This window comes from Netta rufina, assembly GCF_964035555.1.
Source record: "Netta rufina genome assembly, chromosome: 23".
NCBI classification, from domain to species: domain Eukaryota; kingdom Metazoa; phylum Chordata; class Aves; order Anseriformes; family Anatidae; genus Netta; species Netta rufina.
Window position 1 is genome coordinate 2,221,302 of NC_140147.1, and position 17,077 is coordinate 2,238,378.

Sequence of the window (17,077 nt, forward strand, 5' to 3'; positions counted from 1 at the left end):
ATCACATGAATGGTGTTTTCAGATGGAACCGATACCATTGAAACATGTGAGATTCCATGAGCATGGCAGACAGTAGTGTAAATTTCCTTAATGCTTGGGAGAGACAAAGTTAGCATTCCAAACCAAGTATGGTCTTTGTAATCTCATCACGGAGCACTAAGTAAAACAAGGGGAATAAACTAGACCATTGCTTGGAAATTACTGGAACTTGAGAAGAAAGCTGGAGCAGGAAGGACAGTGTACAGCAATTTGTTTACCTTCCTGATGATTGCTGGCAGAGATTTGCAAATCAAACTGCAACTGACAGAGATGAGAAATAAATTCTGGCCCTAAACAGAAGATTTCAGCTCTCTAAGTATTGGAATATACTTCGACTTTGACTCGTGTCCTCTGTGCTGTCAATCCTGGGACATTTGGCCAGAGATGTTATTACCGCAGTAGGACCTCTTTTCTTCACCTGCAGAGGAACAGATAAAATTAGAACACACAAAATCTCCAAGTTTAAATTCTGAATCATAACAGTTATTTGTTGTGAGATCACATATCAGTACAACAGGAAACCACAGGGTATTTAAAACAGCAACGCTCTTAACTTCTTGGCAATGTTTGGTGTCTGTATGTTTAACTAATCTACAAAATTGGCAGCATATTCCCACACAAATCTTTACCTGATGTTTTGATTTCTCCTTTGCTTCTTCATTCTTGTCTGGGGAAAGCGTGTGAAAGACAAAATTCCTTGAATTTCGAGGCACATTTGGATTAAGATCTGACATTGCTGCTAGCTTCTGAAGGACGGCTTTAGGTCTGTTCAAGAGAGACCCGTTTTTTATCTGAAGAACAAAGAAACGCTGCATTAAAACACTCACGCAAAGAAAAAAAAGAGATGTTTTAGTAGGTTACTCTTAATAGAAAAGACTACTCCTCACCAAACTATTACTTGCTAACAGCATTTCATCACTATCATACAAATCAGACACGGCCAGAATCTAGGGTTAGCTGACTTGGAGGTGTTCTACAGAAGCAGTTTTGAAGTGCCAGAACCATTACCTGAATATCACTGGCAGGTCTGAATGTTTCAAACGGGTTCCTGGGTAATAGTTTTGTGTCTTGTACCACTGTTGCTGGGCTTGCTAGCAGAGACAAATAAGAGATTGTCAGTTTTTGAACTTAGTTTGGAAGAATAATACTTTATATCAAACTGAGGAACTCAGAATTGACAACAGACAGTAAATACTGCAGAAAAAAAAATGCATTTAATTATACTACAAGCTGTACAACTGATAGTACTAATTGCCAGAACAATCTATCATTTAGAAGGGAAAAATTGGTTTAGAAACAGCTTTGCACACTTGGGAGTAATGCTTTTACTACAGCCAGGGAAAACCTAAATTTATTTTCACTACCTTACGCAGCTTTTCCTGAAGTCTTTATCTTTCTTTAAGGTATTTGGAGAAACTGCTAGGCAGCACATCACTTACAGTCTACTTCTCCACAGCTTAAAGGCAAGCAAATGAAGAATAAGAGACTAAAAAAAGATGTAGAGTGGAAATAAATTCCTCTACAACTGTTTTCAAGAAGTAACACACTGTTTTATTAATTATATACACACAGTTGTCAAACTTAAGGCACTGAAAACACAAAGCTGCACTATCTTTATCTTTTCAAGTCCTAGAAGTCCTGGTTCACTGGAGACTAGCTAATGATGACTAGAAGTTAAGGTTTCCCTCTCTTTGACTATCGTTTAAATAATAATAATAAAAAAGGCAAGCCTACCTTTCTTCTGTAGGGACTTAGCAGTTACTTTTTTTGCTAGTTTCATGAATTGGCTGTCTTCACCAATGTCTTCCTCCTCCTCCTCCTGCTCTTTATTTTTTTCCTTCTGTAGCAAAGAGAAGATAGGAGCGTTTTCAATTTTACAAAACATTAAGAATGAACACTCAGTAATTTACATAGACCAAGTCCTTCCATTATGTAAATTTATATATTCATTTACTTTCTACCATAAAAGTTTATTGCAATTTCTTAGGTATTTTATAACCCTCAATCTAGTAAGGGGCAAACAAGCCTCTAACTTCACATTCAGCTGACAAAACCAAGTTTTACAAGATTTGATACTAGGTGAGTTGTGCTCCCAGCATAAGAAAAACTATTCCGACTTTGAAGCTGACTTGTTTGAGAACCGAGTTGTTTTGCCTCTCCCTTCCAAATTAGTTTCTCTCTGTACGATACTTGTGGAAGAGAAAGAGCAGAATTCATGATGAAAAACAAAGATTATCTATGAATGTTATTTTTTCCAGAACTTAACTTGAGGAACTAGCAATTTCACATCTAGCAACGGTACAGAGAAGAACTGAACAAGATGCCTTTCTAGAAGTTAACTAATACCTGCTCACGAAGCCACTGTTCTCGCTCAAATCGTTCTTTCCTCCATTTCACTTCAGTTTCATCAAACTGTTCGTTTTCATCATCATTATCTGAATCCCTCTGAAACAAGTCAACCTGTGAAGCATCATCTAGACAAAGAGAAAAAAATAGTTAGCTAGCAAAATTAAAAGGAGGCATATACAGACAAGCACAAGATAAAAAGTAATATAAAAATATTTCCAGAAGACTGTTTTCTTCTGAAAGAGTGAGTCCTGTTTTCTAAATACATACATCATCTCTCCAATCTTTCACCCCATATCTACTACAAACAGATCTGACAGTCACCTATATTTTTCCATCTGAATTTCCTCATTCTGCCAGGGCCATCGCTGTGCAGGTCACCGTCGATGAGGTACCTCTCTTGGTACAAACGTAACTGTCGCTTGTCATCATCAAGCACTACCTTCCTATTAACGCAAGAGAAAGGGAGAGGCTTAGTCCAAATTATACCTGAGAGCCACAACCTCACACACACAAATATACACCAATACTGTCACTGACATGTGTAATTTCTGTACTTGATTTCCTAATTCCGCTTCACTTGGGAGTTCCTCATCAATAATCTCTTCTTCATATTCATCCAGCTCTTCGCCATCGTATTCATCCTCACTTCCCACGTCACTCCCTGACAGCTCAGCTTCATCTTCCATGAAATCCTGCAGGTTTCTATCAAAGAACATTAGAAGAGTTTAGTTTGGTAAGACCAATGACCACCACAGGAGTCTCCTGAAAACTTTTTGATGTAAGATTAGCAAATATTCTGGAAAAGAAATGACTCATCTTTAGTTTTCAAAAGGGCTAAGACTTGCATTCTTGCACATTTGTGCATACAGCCTGCCAATACATAACAACCCCAAATGTCTGCTATCCACCAGATTCTCATCAGTTGCCTGCCAAATGTGATGACAATGATAGCTGCCAACCAGATGCCTTCCCTACTAGGACAAATAAAGACCTTAACACACAAAGAATGACAGCAATACCCCTGCACCCTCAATTTGGTTTAAAAAATAAAATAAATTTAAAATGCCGCATTGCTTTCATCCTGGCTTTTTGATTTCCATCAGTAATCCTCTCTAACCAACCAGCAACGTAGTTAACTCATGCAGTATGACAGCACCAAAGCAAAAAAACAATAACCAGAGCCAACAACACAGTCACATAAACGTCTTGATACTAACAGCACCTGAGCTAATAGTGCTGGGGAAGAAATAACTATAGACCAAATTTCTAGTGTTATTATGTTCTAATCTTTCTGGCAATTAAGATATAAAATACATGCACACACTTACAGTTTTTTTTTCAAGCCCTGTCTACGTCTCAGCAATTGTTCTTCTTCATCACTTATTTCTGCTTCTTCAGCATCACTGTCTCTGCTTTTTTCATCCTGTCAAAGAGAACGTTTTCAGAAATGAAGGAATTTATGGAAGTGGTTTGCTTTGTAATGACAACTTCTTCTGTCTTTCAGTCAAACACAGACTAAAACACCACACATTTTTAGGATTTGCTACGCTAAGACTCTTTATCCAGTATACCACAATATTACAGAGACATTTTGAATGATCTAAATTGTTCTCAGAAATGTTTCAGTACTTGTTTTGAAAGAAATTGTACCTTGTGTTGACAGATACATTAAAAAATTAAGTAGATAAATTGAGTTCTCAGAGTCAGAATTCACTAGCATTTTCCTTTATCAGTTCATACCTCTTCACTATCAAAGGCGTTGTCATCTGTTAAAAGCTGAAAATCACCAAGTTCTTCTTGCTCCTCATCCTCCTCCTCCCTATGGAAAAATTAAATGAAAGAAACATGTTCTCATTTGACACCTAGTGATGTCTTTCCACAACTCAAGGCTAGACTTCAGCTGTTACTTCTGGTGATCTCAGGTTCTAGAGAGAATAATCTAGCACTGTTCAAAGAGCACCTGAATGTCATGCAGCTGACAAAAGATGGATTTCCCCTCACAGTAGTTGTGGAAAACAGCATGTGCTGCTGATTTGAAGAGAAATAGTTGAACAACTTCCTCTCTTTCACCTCCAGAACAGACCACATTTTTGACTGCACCATTTTGAATTGATGTCGAACACGAAAACACATCACCAGTGAAATGAGACAGCTACCACCATAAACTTTTGTACATTTCTGAAGAGTAATGCTAACCTGTCTGTGGGAAAAGAGCCTGAACAAAGTGCTAGTGCTTCTGCCATTGGATCTTCTATGTCACTGTCTTTTTCTGCCTTGGAAGATGCTGATGAAGCCCATGTTGGAGAACCTGCTACAAAAACCAGTAAGATGACAACTCATTAGACAGATATGTATAACTCTTAGAACATTCCACATCCTGCATTGGTGACCAGAATTAAAACATATGTCAGTGTAAAGCTTATAAATCAAGTCACCATCAAAACTGAGATTAGAATTCAGGACATACTCTGAGACACAAATTTTCCTGAGCAAAGATTGAGCAGTTCTTCCATGGGCTGCTTTTTGTTGCTGCTGGTATTTGGCACATGCTCAGCTTGACTGGTGAACTGTCCAGAACACAAGTCCAACAATTCATCCATGTTTGCATCCATTGCGTTCTCATCCATACTAGCTAAAGTGAGCTGATGCTTTGAGGACTGGTATTTATTCCTATGTTGTCCAACATTCAAGAACCTGAAATAAAGTCCATAATTAGAAAATCCTTGCTGTTTCGTATGTCCCATTTCTGTTAAAGGACACTAAATGTTATTCTTTACACCTGTAACTTACCCATCTGCATCAAGCAGCTGGCTCTGAGTGTCATCTTCCAGAGAAAATTGAAACTGTGACTCTCCAGTCCCTGGAAATAAGCTTTTGGGTTCAGGAGAAGCATTATACAGGTCCTGGGAGTCTTCTATAGGAAGAGAGGGTTCAGACATCTTTCCTGAGCTCTATGAAAAGAGGTAAAAATATACAAGTTATTTACTCTGCAGTCCTAGAAATCAAAAGCGAGAATTGGATAAAATATTTAATCTGTTTTAAAGGATAAAGACCATGCAGACTAAAAAGAAGTTAAAATATTTCCACATCGCTCTGATAAATCAAAAGTTCACTGATGTCAAGTGTTATGCAGTCCACGTGAGCACACTTAAAAATATGACAACATGCATATTTTAGAAATCAAAACCAGATTATAGCATCTTTTCTTTGATGTTTTAGAAGTTTTTATAATGACATTCTTACCCAATGCCGAGACATTTGGAAGCTCCAGAAAAAGCAAACTGTCCCCGAAGTCTTACTCATATAAAAGCACTTGACTCAATGTCTTCATCTGGTGTTATTTTTTGATACACGTGACAGTCATAAGATACATTAATTCACTATCCATCGTGTTCATATATGACAAGAAGAGGAGAAAGAACCTTACCTTGGAAGCAGAGCTGATAAAGCTTGTTTTGAAAAAGCCTGGGGAAGGTGACCTGAAACCTCCTGCTGCAGATAAGAAGTTCCCTCCACGTGACATCTGTTTGTTACAGGGCTGATACGATGGAATCATGGAGCCAATCAACTCAAAGCTGCTGTTATGGCTATTCTCTTTTGCTGGCGTTGGTAGAGAAAAGGAATCATCATCTTCTGAAAAGAAGGGAAATAGTTAAATATAATGTTGTTTGTTTTTTTTTTTGTAATCCAGTAAAACCTTAAGATACTATTTTGCAACACAGACACCTTGCTAAAAATTCATCATTTTGCACTTATGATGGATTTTTTTCCCTAAAGGATTCAGGAAATTCAGTTTTAAAAGTGCAACACGATATTGATTTCTGTTTCTATTCTTTTCCCCAGTATAATTTTGAACCTTTTTTTCCCCTCTAGTTTTTTCAAGCTCTCCTAAATTATCAGGAGTCGTAACTTTCATAGTCATATCGTTTAAATATACAGGTAATGAAATAACAGGACTATCAAATACCAAACATGAATAGAAACTTCTACACGTGCCATGTGAAAACAAAAAGTAACTGCTAGCTTCATAGCAGTTCTACTTTACCTAACTTGCTAGATCCCTTGTCTGCAGCTTCTTCATTTTCAAGTTTCTCTTCAGGAAGAGAGTATCTGCAATTAAATAAAATGCATTTGCTGGTATAGATGGTAACTAATTACAAAAAAAAAAAAAAAAGCATCAAAAAAATATATACCATGTATCTTAAATTTAAAATTGCTCAGGGACCATTCTTAAAGTTTTGTTTATTTACCCCATTTTGGAGGAGCTGTCCTTAAAAAGCATCAATGTAGACTCTGTTGAAGGTGGTTTAGGAACAGAAGCACAATGCACAGATTGCTCCACCTTTTCTCCATCGATCGATTCTTTGTCAGTTTCTTTATCACCATCTTCAACATGTTTCTCTTCTGAATCATCATCATCTTCTTCCTCTGCCTCATCAAGCAGATATTCCAGAGTCTAAAGAGCATCCACAAATACATCAGATATATGCTGGCCATTGCTTTGACCTGCCCTTGTGTGCTTTTTTTGAGAAAATATTTTAACGTATGGAGGACAAAACTGAATTACATTGTCGGTTCCTCCATGTCCCTATTTCACTTTAAGACGACTGGTAGAGAGGTGCTTGAAACAGCCATGCTGTTCTGACCCTTTTTAAAGACTGAAAAGCTGTGGCAAAGTCCACACCAGATTGGGAAGGTGATATCAGTTAGGTATGCATACATCCCATAGACATTGTTCTCTGGTAGGAATGAGCCAAGGAGCTATTTTGTATATAATTTCCTGGTGACACTTTATATAGGTGGTACAAGGATCTTTTATATACTTATATCTGTTTTTAATGCTGTTTATGAAAAAAAAAAAAAAAAGAAAAAACTAATACGTTCAGTTTTATATACTACAAAAACACTGAACAATATAACCGTAGCATTTGGTTTTTTAATTTTTAAGAATTACTGGCAACTTCCCAATATTAATAGTGTACAAAAGTTTAATGTCGTTGCAGAAAGGCAGCAGAATTGAGAAGCTGAGTGAGTTATGTAAAATGTCGCATACAAACCTCATGATTGCCTTCTTCTTCTTCTTCTTCTTCTTCAGACTCAGACTCATCTGTCATCTCTTCCTCCTCCTCCTCTTCTTCTTCCAGCATGTCCTCGTTATCCAGTTTAAACAATGCTTGCCGTTTCTGGCGTTCCTCAGTCCTGCGGAGCTTCATGGCCTCCTGGAGTTTAGCCTTCAGCACTTGTAGCTTTTCACCTGGACAGAAATGAATAAATTAATATATTTAGACCTACTACAAAGAATCCTTAAGTTAATTAGCCAATCTAATACAGTTACACACACAAAAAGCGAATAAAAAAAGGGTTTTTAAGTGTTTTTATGAATTGATCTGCCAGCTGGAAGAGCTAGGGAGTTAGTTTCAACGAGTTCCATTTCAAGAAGCGACACAGTCTCATGAATTATCAAGATTCCTCATTATCCATAAACGCCACGGGCACAGCCCTCTGCATAAGAATAGGCTCTGTCTTTCCACTGGGTCTTTTGGGAGCAACAGCTTCCAGTTGCCATGGGCAGATGTGCTACAGCACATGAAATAATTAAGAGCAGCTAAAAATAATGCATGCCCATAGGATCAGTCAAATGATCTATTTCTTTTAAGAGATACCATGTGAGAGTCACGTTCCACATATATTTTTGCTTGCAAATCTATACACTTTTAGTAGGAACTGCAATATAGAATTAAGGAAGCATAAAAGATCTACCAAATAAGAATAATTCTTCACACTGAATCTGAGAGTTACATTTAGTGTATTCATATTTCATATAAAAGTTTGGTAAGGATAGGGAGAAATCCAACCACAAACAAAAAAATCTAACTGTGGCAACCTGATCTACGCTGGCTAGTGTTATTTATGAGGTCTAATCAAGACCTTTTTCTTAAAACAGGGATATCCTTTAGGAAAATCTAAACAAATTAATTTTGCAAATAAAGATTCATTCATCTGTATTTCATGGGGAAGTACGAGGAGCTGGGGAAACAGGAGGGGAAAAAAAAGAAAAAAAAAAAAAGCAATTTCCAAATCAAGCATCATTATTTCTCCTAGACCAACCTGGCTTTGTGTGCACTGTTTCATCCACACTCTCTGAAACTAATACTGCTGGCACCACATCTGCTTTTAACTCCTCTTTCCCTTCAGATGTCGTCTCCTTACGAATAATGTTGATGTTTATGGTCCGTTCAGCTTTGGATTTCGATGTTTGAAGAGTGTGCTTCAAGAAACGTGCTTTCAAGGCTTCTAATTCTGTAAATACATATTAATTAAATGCAAATTAAATCAGTTTGATAGTATTTAAAATCATCAAGCACTATATTTGTATATAGAGTAGGCCTTGAGAATTTTTTAAGGAAGTTAAAAACTCTAAACCTTTAACTTTTTTATATTTGTAAAACAATTACATTTGACACATTGTTACAGAGTATTATTGCTGTAGCTTGTAATTGATTGATGTTAGTTAATATTAAATGACTTTACCATTGACTATGATTTATCCACAACATCTTAAAATTCACTTCCACTCTACCCTTCCAGCCACCAGACAGCAAAATCAGTGGTAAACACTATGAAACACAAGGCAGTTTTGTTTCTGGATAACTACTGCATGCCTGATTTTGAATCACTTTGAAAAAGTGCTCCCATGTGCTTTAAGTACAAGCATAATTCACTACAGCAGAACGGAACTGAAATCATTCAACATTAAATAGTTAGCACTAAGCATTTCTCCAAGCTTTTGAATATTAAGGAGTCAGAACCTCCCTTTTATGCAGTTGAAAGAAAACGCATACCAACATGAAGCAAAAAACCTGTATAAGTAAGAAAGCGTGCCTGACCTGCTCTATCACCTCAATGTTCCTCAAAGGTTTCCCAATTAAATTCAGTTTTACTCTGACAGCTTGGGTAGAGCTGACAGGATAACAACAATAACAATTATACCTTTATTTGAATCGGATTCGTCGAGGTTTATGAAGGATTCACTGTCAGAGCAGATTCTTGGCTTGATGGTCAAGTCTATTCCCAGTTCACGAAGTTTATCCAGTTTGGACTTCCTCACTTTTTCAGGTTGTGCCACCAATCCAGGCCCCACTTGTTGATTGCTTTCTAGGCCCGGTGCTGTTTCATGTCTTTGCTCAAGGGCATTGCCTCCAACTGCTACAGGAATTTCATTCTCTTTTTGTTCACTGCTGTCAGTGCTTTGGAAGTTAGAGTGCTGTTGTTCTTCTGCATTACTCACAGTTGTTACAGTCGTAACAGTAGGAGAATCATCATCATTCTCTCGAGGTTTTTCAGTACAGTCTTCCGTAGAGGTTTCCCCTGCATCAGGGAGAGGTTTGTTCACAGCCGTATCTCTGCCAAGGCTTGTTTCTGGTTCATTAGTTGCTGACTGACCACCTCTTGTTTGCCCATCTTTGCAATCTGCACTTAAGGTCTTAGTGCCTGCAGGTTCTTCATTCAGGGTGAGCTGGTAGTTAGTAGACCTAATGAAGGCAGAAAGAATTAAATCATTTGTACCTATTGTGAAAGGGGAGAAGAGGCTGAGAACAAAGGCAGAAAGAAATAATTTTCTGATTCTTCTCATTAACATGTAGGAAGAGGTGAAGGACAAAAGGGCATATTACTTCATCTGGGGTTGCCACTAGGTCCTGACTACCCCAATGGTATGACAAGTGTCAAAACTGCAATATTGCCATCTGTTAACAGTGACATGCCTTAAATTTCAAGGCGTTTATGGTATTAAACAGTTTATGGTATTAAACAGTTTATGGTATTAAACAGTTTAAGAAAAAGTAGTAGTTTCTCATTAGGACTTTCCAATTAAAGCAAGAGTTAAAATTAACCTGGAAACATTATGTGGCTGCACACAAAGCCGGTGTGTGCACATGATACAGGTCCTACAGCATGCCTACTACAAAGTCTGGCTATCCCCAAAAGCAAAGCTGGGATATCCTCAACATTTATGAAAATACACAAGGAAGGTTTAAGTCCTTACTTCAGCAATGCCATGGCATTTCCTTCACACATTGGTCGATGTCGACGCTTGAAGAATTCATGAACGCTTTTGGCCTCAGGCACGTGGTATGGGAGAGACACAGATGATTCTACCACAGAAACAAAGCGGAAGAAAATTTTAAAAAGTCATCTAAGACATTTGTTTCTTATTTCTGAAATTCAAAGAATTGAAATAGCAAGTATTTTGCAATAAAGATGTTTGTCCAGGCAGAAAGTGCACAGTTAGAACTCAAATACAACAAACGCTGCTGTTTGGGAAGCATTTTAACAGCAAGTCTTGAAGACCAAGTTTGCAACGTGTCCGTGGATTCATTAGGAAATGAACCATGATGTTAGTATCAGAATTGCACAACCAGTTACGATTTTATTACATGCCTATTGAATGTTCCAGATATTCCATGAACTTTGCACAAGTCACAAGGAGGAAATTTACAGGATGAAAGAAGATACTATGTTTCCAAGACAATTTTCTATTCTTTTGTTATAAAGATACCTTTAAGCAGGTGTTTGATTAAAAACGGTCTTGCACCATTCTAGCCTAAGTAATTCATGCTAGGCAAGAGAAGGATCTAGCCTTTCAGATAACATTCTTTCAATTTCTCCTCCTATTTTCTTAATAGTTTATACCCATCTACATACAAAAAAAAAGTATGTTTTACCTCTAATGAGTCGTTGGGTCTCACTATGTAACTGTTTAATGGCTTCTTTACTTAACCTTGCTGCTTTCCGCTCCTTAACGGAAGAAGAAAAAAAAAGAGACCTCTGAAGTCAGAAAGCAAAATATGGGACTCTGTACTTTCTAAATAGCCTTTCCTCCCCCTTTCAAGTAAAAAGAAGTCAGCATAAAGCAGCCAGTTGAAAATGAAAAGCAGCAAACCAACAAAAACATAGGAGAGCACTGAAAAGACAAGACAATTGAAATAAAGGGCTTTTTAATTATACACTATAATGAACAATAGAATACTTCACCTTCCTTTTTGGTTCTTTTGATATAGGATCCTCATTCTTGGCATCAGATACATGTTTGTAGCCTTCACCCTTGGAAAACCAATAAGAGATTTATTTATTTGACTGGAACTAGAAAGGGCAAACAAGCCAAAAGTCAAAATAGTTGTACAGAATTACAGCTGATCAGCTAAACCATCAAAACAGGATCTGGAGTATTCTCATAAACCAACACAAATCCTACCTAATACTTATGCTAGATTTGCAAAGCTTCTATTGTAGCATTATCTTTACAGCTGTCCAGAACAACATTCCTCCATCTTTCAGAACAAAAAGCAGAGGCCTGTTTTACTCTCTGTCAGAGCAGCAGACTTGCCAAATAATTTAATACATGCTCAGATAGAACACTTCCCACCAATACCTTATACTTTTTTATTTTGTCTTTCACTGCCGCCCGTATCGATTCTATTGACTCTTCATCCTCTGGGAGCGAAGCATTTTCCTCTTCTAAGCCATTATCGAAGAGTTCTTTGTCATCAAGAAGACAGCCACTATCATTAAAAGGATGTGTCTCACCGCCATCCACCTGTGTGCCATGAGAATAAAGGATTTATGCAACTGGTTTCAGAAGATCAAATTCATTTCTTTGAAATTATTTTATGATTACTGCCAAAGATCTTGATGAAAGAAATTAGAATAGGTATATGGCATCTTTAACATAATGGTTTAGACAGAATAAATTTACATTTGAAATATATATTTTATAAATAGCAACAATACACAACCTCACAGGCAGCCGTTTATTCAGAGAAGAATTTAAATTTGAAAGTAGCCCAAAGTTTTCACCAGAAACTATCAAAAAGCAGAAACACTAAACACAACACTTTGTGCACAGAACAAGCACATGATGAGCTAGAAACAAAACTCAAAGATTTCCTGCCTGGCTTCACATGCTCTGATGTTAGATCATCAGGCATCAGGGTTTGTAGTTGGCAGGTGAAACTGTTAGACTTGCAGGGTGTACAATGAATCCTTGTGGATTCTATACTGTAGCCCCTCTAGTAACACTGACACAAGTGATGCTGAAGCATTGAGACAAAATAATTAAACTAAGTTATAAACTTAGTGGAGAAAGCATGTGAGAATTTCTGCCAAAAACAAATACCTCTGCTCTAGGCTTCTTTTCTTTTTTCAGCTGTTTGATGGATGCAATTCTTCTCTCCCTCTCCTTCTCCTTCCTCCTAGATCTTACTACAGTTTTTTTAGTCGTCTCTTCTTCATAATTGTTTTCATGTTTTCTGTATTTTTTCCCAGATTTCAGTGGACTCTCCTCTTCCAAATCCTTCTCAGGCAAGACAGTCTTTCTGCTTGTTTCAAGGTTTTCAATCTGCAAATGGTCTCCAGTGTCACTGTCATCACTATCCAGCAGAAGCTGGCGAATCCGACGAGATTTTTTGTTCTTCTGGACAAGAATATTCTCTTTTTCCTCTCCACTTTCTATGTCTCCACCCAGAGCGTCATTCTGCACGGGAGCGCCGCCATCCTCTCCATCTTCACTTTCACTGTCTTGAAGCACCTTCTTGCTTTTTCCTTTTTTACTCACAAAAATCTCTTCCTCTGAATCTGAAGGATTATATTAAAAGACAATAAGTGATGCATGCTATGGAAAGGTAAATTTCATGAGTTAATTATCAAGCAACCTGTTAAATTTCTCAGACATCAACAACTATAGCTGATCAGCGTGAAATCAGGGTTTTAGAATCCATGTCTCCCTATAGCGTAGGTAATTGATCCAAATTGATGTTATAGGTTTCGCGTCTTTGTTAAAGAAAATGCAGATTGGGAAATTCTTCACTGATACATTAGTGAGTTGAAATAATAATGAAACTACAGTAAGTAAGTGCATAGATTAAGCAAATTGTAGATTTGGTAGATTAAGAAAATCATAAAAGGAAATAAGCAAATACAACACATTTGATTTACCACTGCACTTTCTCTACCTCAAAAACTTACTTGGGGGGAGGATTTTGAGCTTCCTGCCTACATTTTAAGGCACAAAAGAGGGTGTTTTGGATTCATAGAGGTCGGTCAGTCTTAACTTTTTAAAAATTTGTAGGAAAGGACTGTTGAAGACAACGGCCCGCAGGCCCAGCTCCCAACCCCTCACCGACCTCCGTCACCGCGAGCCGCTGTCCCAGCCGGGAGGAGCCGTGGCGAGGCCGTCTCGCAGCTGCCCTGCCCGCTGTCTGAATCGCTGTCGAGGCTCTTCTGCTCAGCCGAGCCGGGACCTTCCAGCTGCAAGCACAAAGCACTGGGCGCCCTTGGTACTGTGGCGCCTCACAGAGCCCAACCTCGCCCCAAGGCCTCGCCCAGCCCCTGCGCAGGACCCCCCTACGTGCACCCCGTGCTATTTTCACACTTATTTTACACTTTATGAAGAAAGAACACACCACAACAACCTTTATTAGTGTTTAAGTGTGCTTAAGCTGAGCTCGCACGTAGGAAAAAATAAACAGAGCCCGCGCTGGAGCAGCCCCACGGCCCCCAGCGGGCGGCGAGCACCGACGAGACGTTCCCCTCACACGGGACGCCTCCGACGGCCCCGTCCCGCGCGCTCCCGGCATGCACCGCGCCCGCCTCGGCTCGCTGCCGCCTTTCCCAGCGCGCCCCCTCCCCTCCCCGCGCACGCCCGCAGGGATAGGCCGAGCTCACGCTTCCCAGCACCCCCCGCGCGCGGCGAGGCGGAAGTGCGGGGAGCCGCCGCCGCAGGGGATGCTGGGAGATGTAGTTTCCGCCAAAAAGGGAGGGAAAGAGGGAGGCGGACGCGGTGTCACCGGGCAGCCAAGGAGCCGCCGCCGCCTCGCTCGCCGCCCCTCCCGGATCTCCGCTGCGCCGCGCCCGCGGGAGCCCCCTGCCCACCCCCAGCCGGCGGCGCGGAGCGGCGGGACTCACCTCAGCGGGGGCCGCCGCCGCCTCCGCCATGGCCCGGGCCGCGTAGGAAACCGCTTCGAGTCTTCGCGCGCTGCCTTAGCTCCGCCCACCGCGGAAACCAACCAATCACCGTCCAGCACCGCCCTAGAGGCCCCTCCCCTCCCGGCGTTTTATTGGGGGGTTTTCTCCGGCTCGTCCCGCCCCTTCAGGAGGACTTGACCAATCAGCGGGGTGAGGGCGGGGCGGGCGCTGCCTGAGGGGAGGGCGGCGGGGGGGGGGGGCCGGGGGCTCCCCCTCACCTCAGGGCGTCCCCGCCGCCATTTCCCCACAGGGGGGGCTCGGGGTCGGTCCTGAGGCGAGCCCCCCTGCTCGGGAAACCTCCCCACAGCCCCCAGGGAGCCGTAGGGAGGCACCGAGCGGTTTGATCTGGTTTAAGACCGTTTTGATCTGGTTTAGGTGGCCGCCAGATGCCTATCGGCCTTCCTTCCTTCCCCAGAAATGGCAATTACGAGAGGTTCGCAGCTTGCTGCTGGCGGCAGGCACCCGGAGAAGTGCTAGGAGCAGTGCCCTGAGATTCTCAAATACTGATATTAAAGTTATTTGGAGTTTAGATTCCAGTTTTCAGTCAGCTTTGTAGAACATAACATTTTTTTTTTCTCCCAAATCATCAGTCATTTGCTGTTTCCCTGAAGGCAAAGCCCAGGAAAAATAAATAAATAAATAATAAATAATAGATTAAAAAAAATATCTGAAGCGTTTGGTAGCAGTCACAGTTCTGTGGGGGATGCGGAACAGATGGGCTAATCTGCTCCGATGGTTCCCATATACCCAACAAATCTTGGAACGGAGGAAGTGAGAAAAGCAAATGTCCGTGGAACTTACTGCAAACATCACAATACTGGGCTGGTTTCTTGGAACGGGAGCCAGTCATGAGACGCAGGCGCTGGCACTACAAAAATACCATTGATGATGTGATTAAGATACTATCAGACTACTAGGTAGACAAGAGTCAGAGAAAAAGAGGAAAAATAAGGCCCGACTTAAGTACCAAAGCTACCTGCTTTAAAAATAAATAAAAACTAAGTAAAAGTGAATACATCTGTGAATAAACAAAGCCTTGGATTTTTTTAGAATGTTGTGCAAATGTCAACAAAAATACTTGGCTAGTATTTAAGGCAGTCTGTCCCTTCTCTGCAAAACACTCTATTTCTGAAAAACACTGTGTTCTTTGCTAAAGAAGCGCTAGCTGGGCAGCCCTTTGCTTCCTGATGCTGTTTTGTAACTGGTAGCTGACAGTGCAAATTAAGGGTGGTCACATTACACAGTAAATTCCTAGAATTTGAGGATCTTTCGAGGTAGACTGTCATAAAAAAATACTACTGAGCAGTTCATGGTACTTACTCAAGACAGTAATCCCATTGCTCTGTTATGGTTTGAGACTTTGTAAGAAAAAAGCCGCATGGGGAAAGTGCTGTGCCATGGAATTTGGGTTTTAGCACAAAGCTGTTATCACCAGCTATTTGAGAGTTTTAATTTCATGTAGATGAGGTGAAATACTTGGATCTGAAAAGGGTTTTTTAGTTGTTCAGTCCACAGGTTCATAGAATTAGAACATGCTTAGATAAAGTGAACTGGTGTTTCATACTATTATTTGTTCACAGACGTAAAGCAGGTAACTACATTTGTAACTGAAAATAAAAATAAAAATAAAAATAGCTACCTGCTATGTTACGTTACTTCTGGTTCCTGTGATCCACAGTTCTGTTGCTCACACCTAGTGCAGAAAGATGGACTGACAGAATTGGCAACTCTTGGTAAACATTTGCCATTAAGGAGACTCTAAAGTGTGGTGTGGGTTTTTTTTTAAGCACTGGGTAAGGTACCGTTTTGTTAGATTGATATTTTTGAAAGGCAGTTTGTGAGTCTATTTTTTACTAAATAAAATATTCCTTCCACGCCTTCTAAAGGGAGATATTTAGAAACGTCTTCAGAACTAAAGCTATCGGAACTTCTTCTGTCATAACCAGATTCAGCCTCACCACTGGAAACACGTAGGTGTTTTCAATGTAAGGGTGGAATAACACAGCAATAGGGTTCTGGCTACTTTGCAGTCAGGATGCCTCAGCATGTTTGTAATATTTATCAGGTTAATTGCTTTGCTGGCTTTTTAAAATTTCTAACTTATGAAGTATAGTCTTGAGTAGCCCTACTCAGTAGGACTGAGGACCAAGCCTTGGTATTGTGGATTTCTTGAGGCAGAGATTGTGTCTTCATCTTTTTGAAGTACTATTTGTGTAGTCCTATGTATATCTTCTCTATATTTTTATACTTAGATATGCTGAATAATAGCTTGGAAACGTTGCCAGACATCATGGTAGTTTGGTGACTGGTCTTCTAATACTGGTGTTTCCCTTAAGTATTTATTAACTGATGTAAGGCACTTTTACGAGAATAACAAGCTTCGTTTAATTTTAAAATAGGTTTCTGACGCTTTGACTTGTAGGAAAGGTCTTGGAAAATACCAGCCCTGCAGGTTCAAAAAAAAGCAAATATGATGGACTCGGCATTTATTATTTATCGAATGTTTTGACTTCTGACCTTCTTGTGAGCCAGCAGAGAATTGAGAGAGAAGGATGCATGCCGGAGCAGCTCATCGTGAGGGTGAGGTGAAGCGAGGTGGCCAGGCCGCAGTGAGGTACGGGGTCGTCCTGGCATGCACCCCAGAAGCCTGACATCCCAAATCCTGGTG

At 40.1% G+C, this 17,077-nt stretch overlaps 1 protein-coding gene across 1 annotated transcript; it reads right to left on the minus strand.

The window, feature by feature from the left end:
• Positions 1-343: 343 nt before the first annotated feature.
• Positions 344-14,379, minus strand: CLSPN (claspin; the record flags this gene model as incomplete). Its single annotated transcript, XM_084300587.1, has 25 exons — positions 344-457; positions 669-830; positions 1,048-1,130; positions 1,774-1,879; positions 2,386-2,513; positions 2,710-2,831; positions 2,926-3,090; positions 3,717-3,811; positions 4,129-4,207; positions 4,585-4,696; positions 4,856-5,082; positions 5,179-5,339; positions 5,816-6,021; positions 6,434-6,498; positions 6,639-6,844; positions 7,446-7,642; positions 8,497-8,688; positions 9,379-9,920; positions 10,433-10,541; positions 11,112-11,184; positions 11,422-11,490; positions 11,819-11,983; positions 12,563-13,020; positions 13,569-13,692; positions 14,350-14,379. The coding sequence occupies 25 exons, from the start codon at positions 14,377-14,379 to the stop codon at positions 344-346; spliced, it is 3,990 nt and encodes a 1,329-aa protein (XP_084156713.1).
• Positions 14,380-17,077: the final 2,698 nt, after the last annotated feature.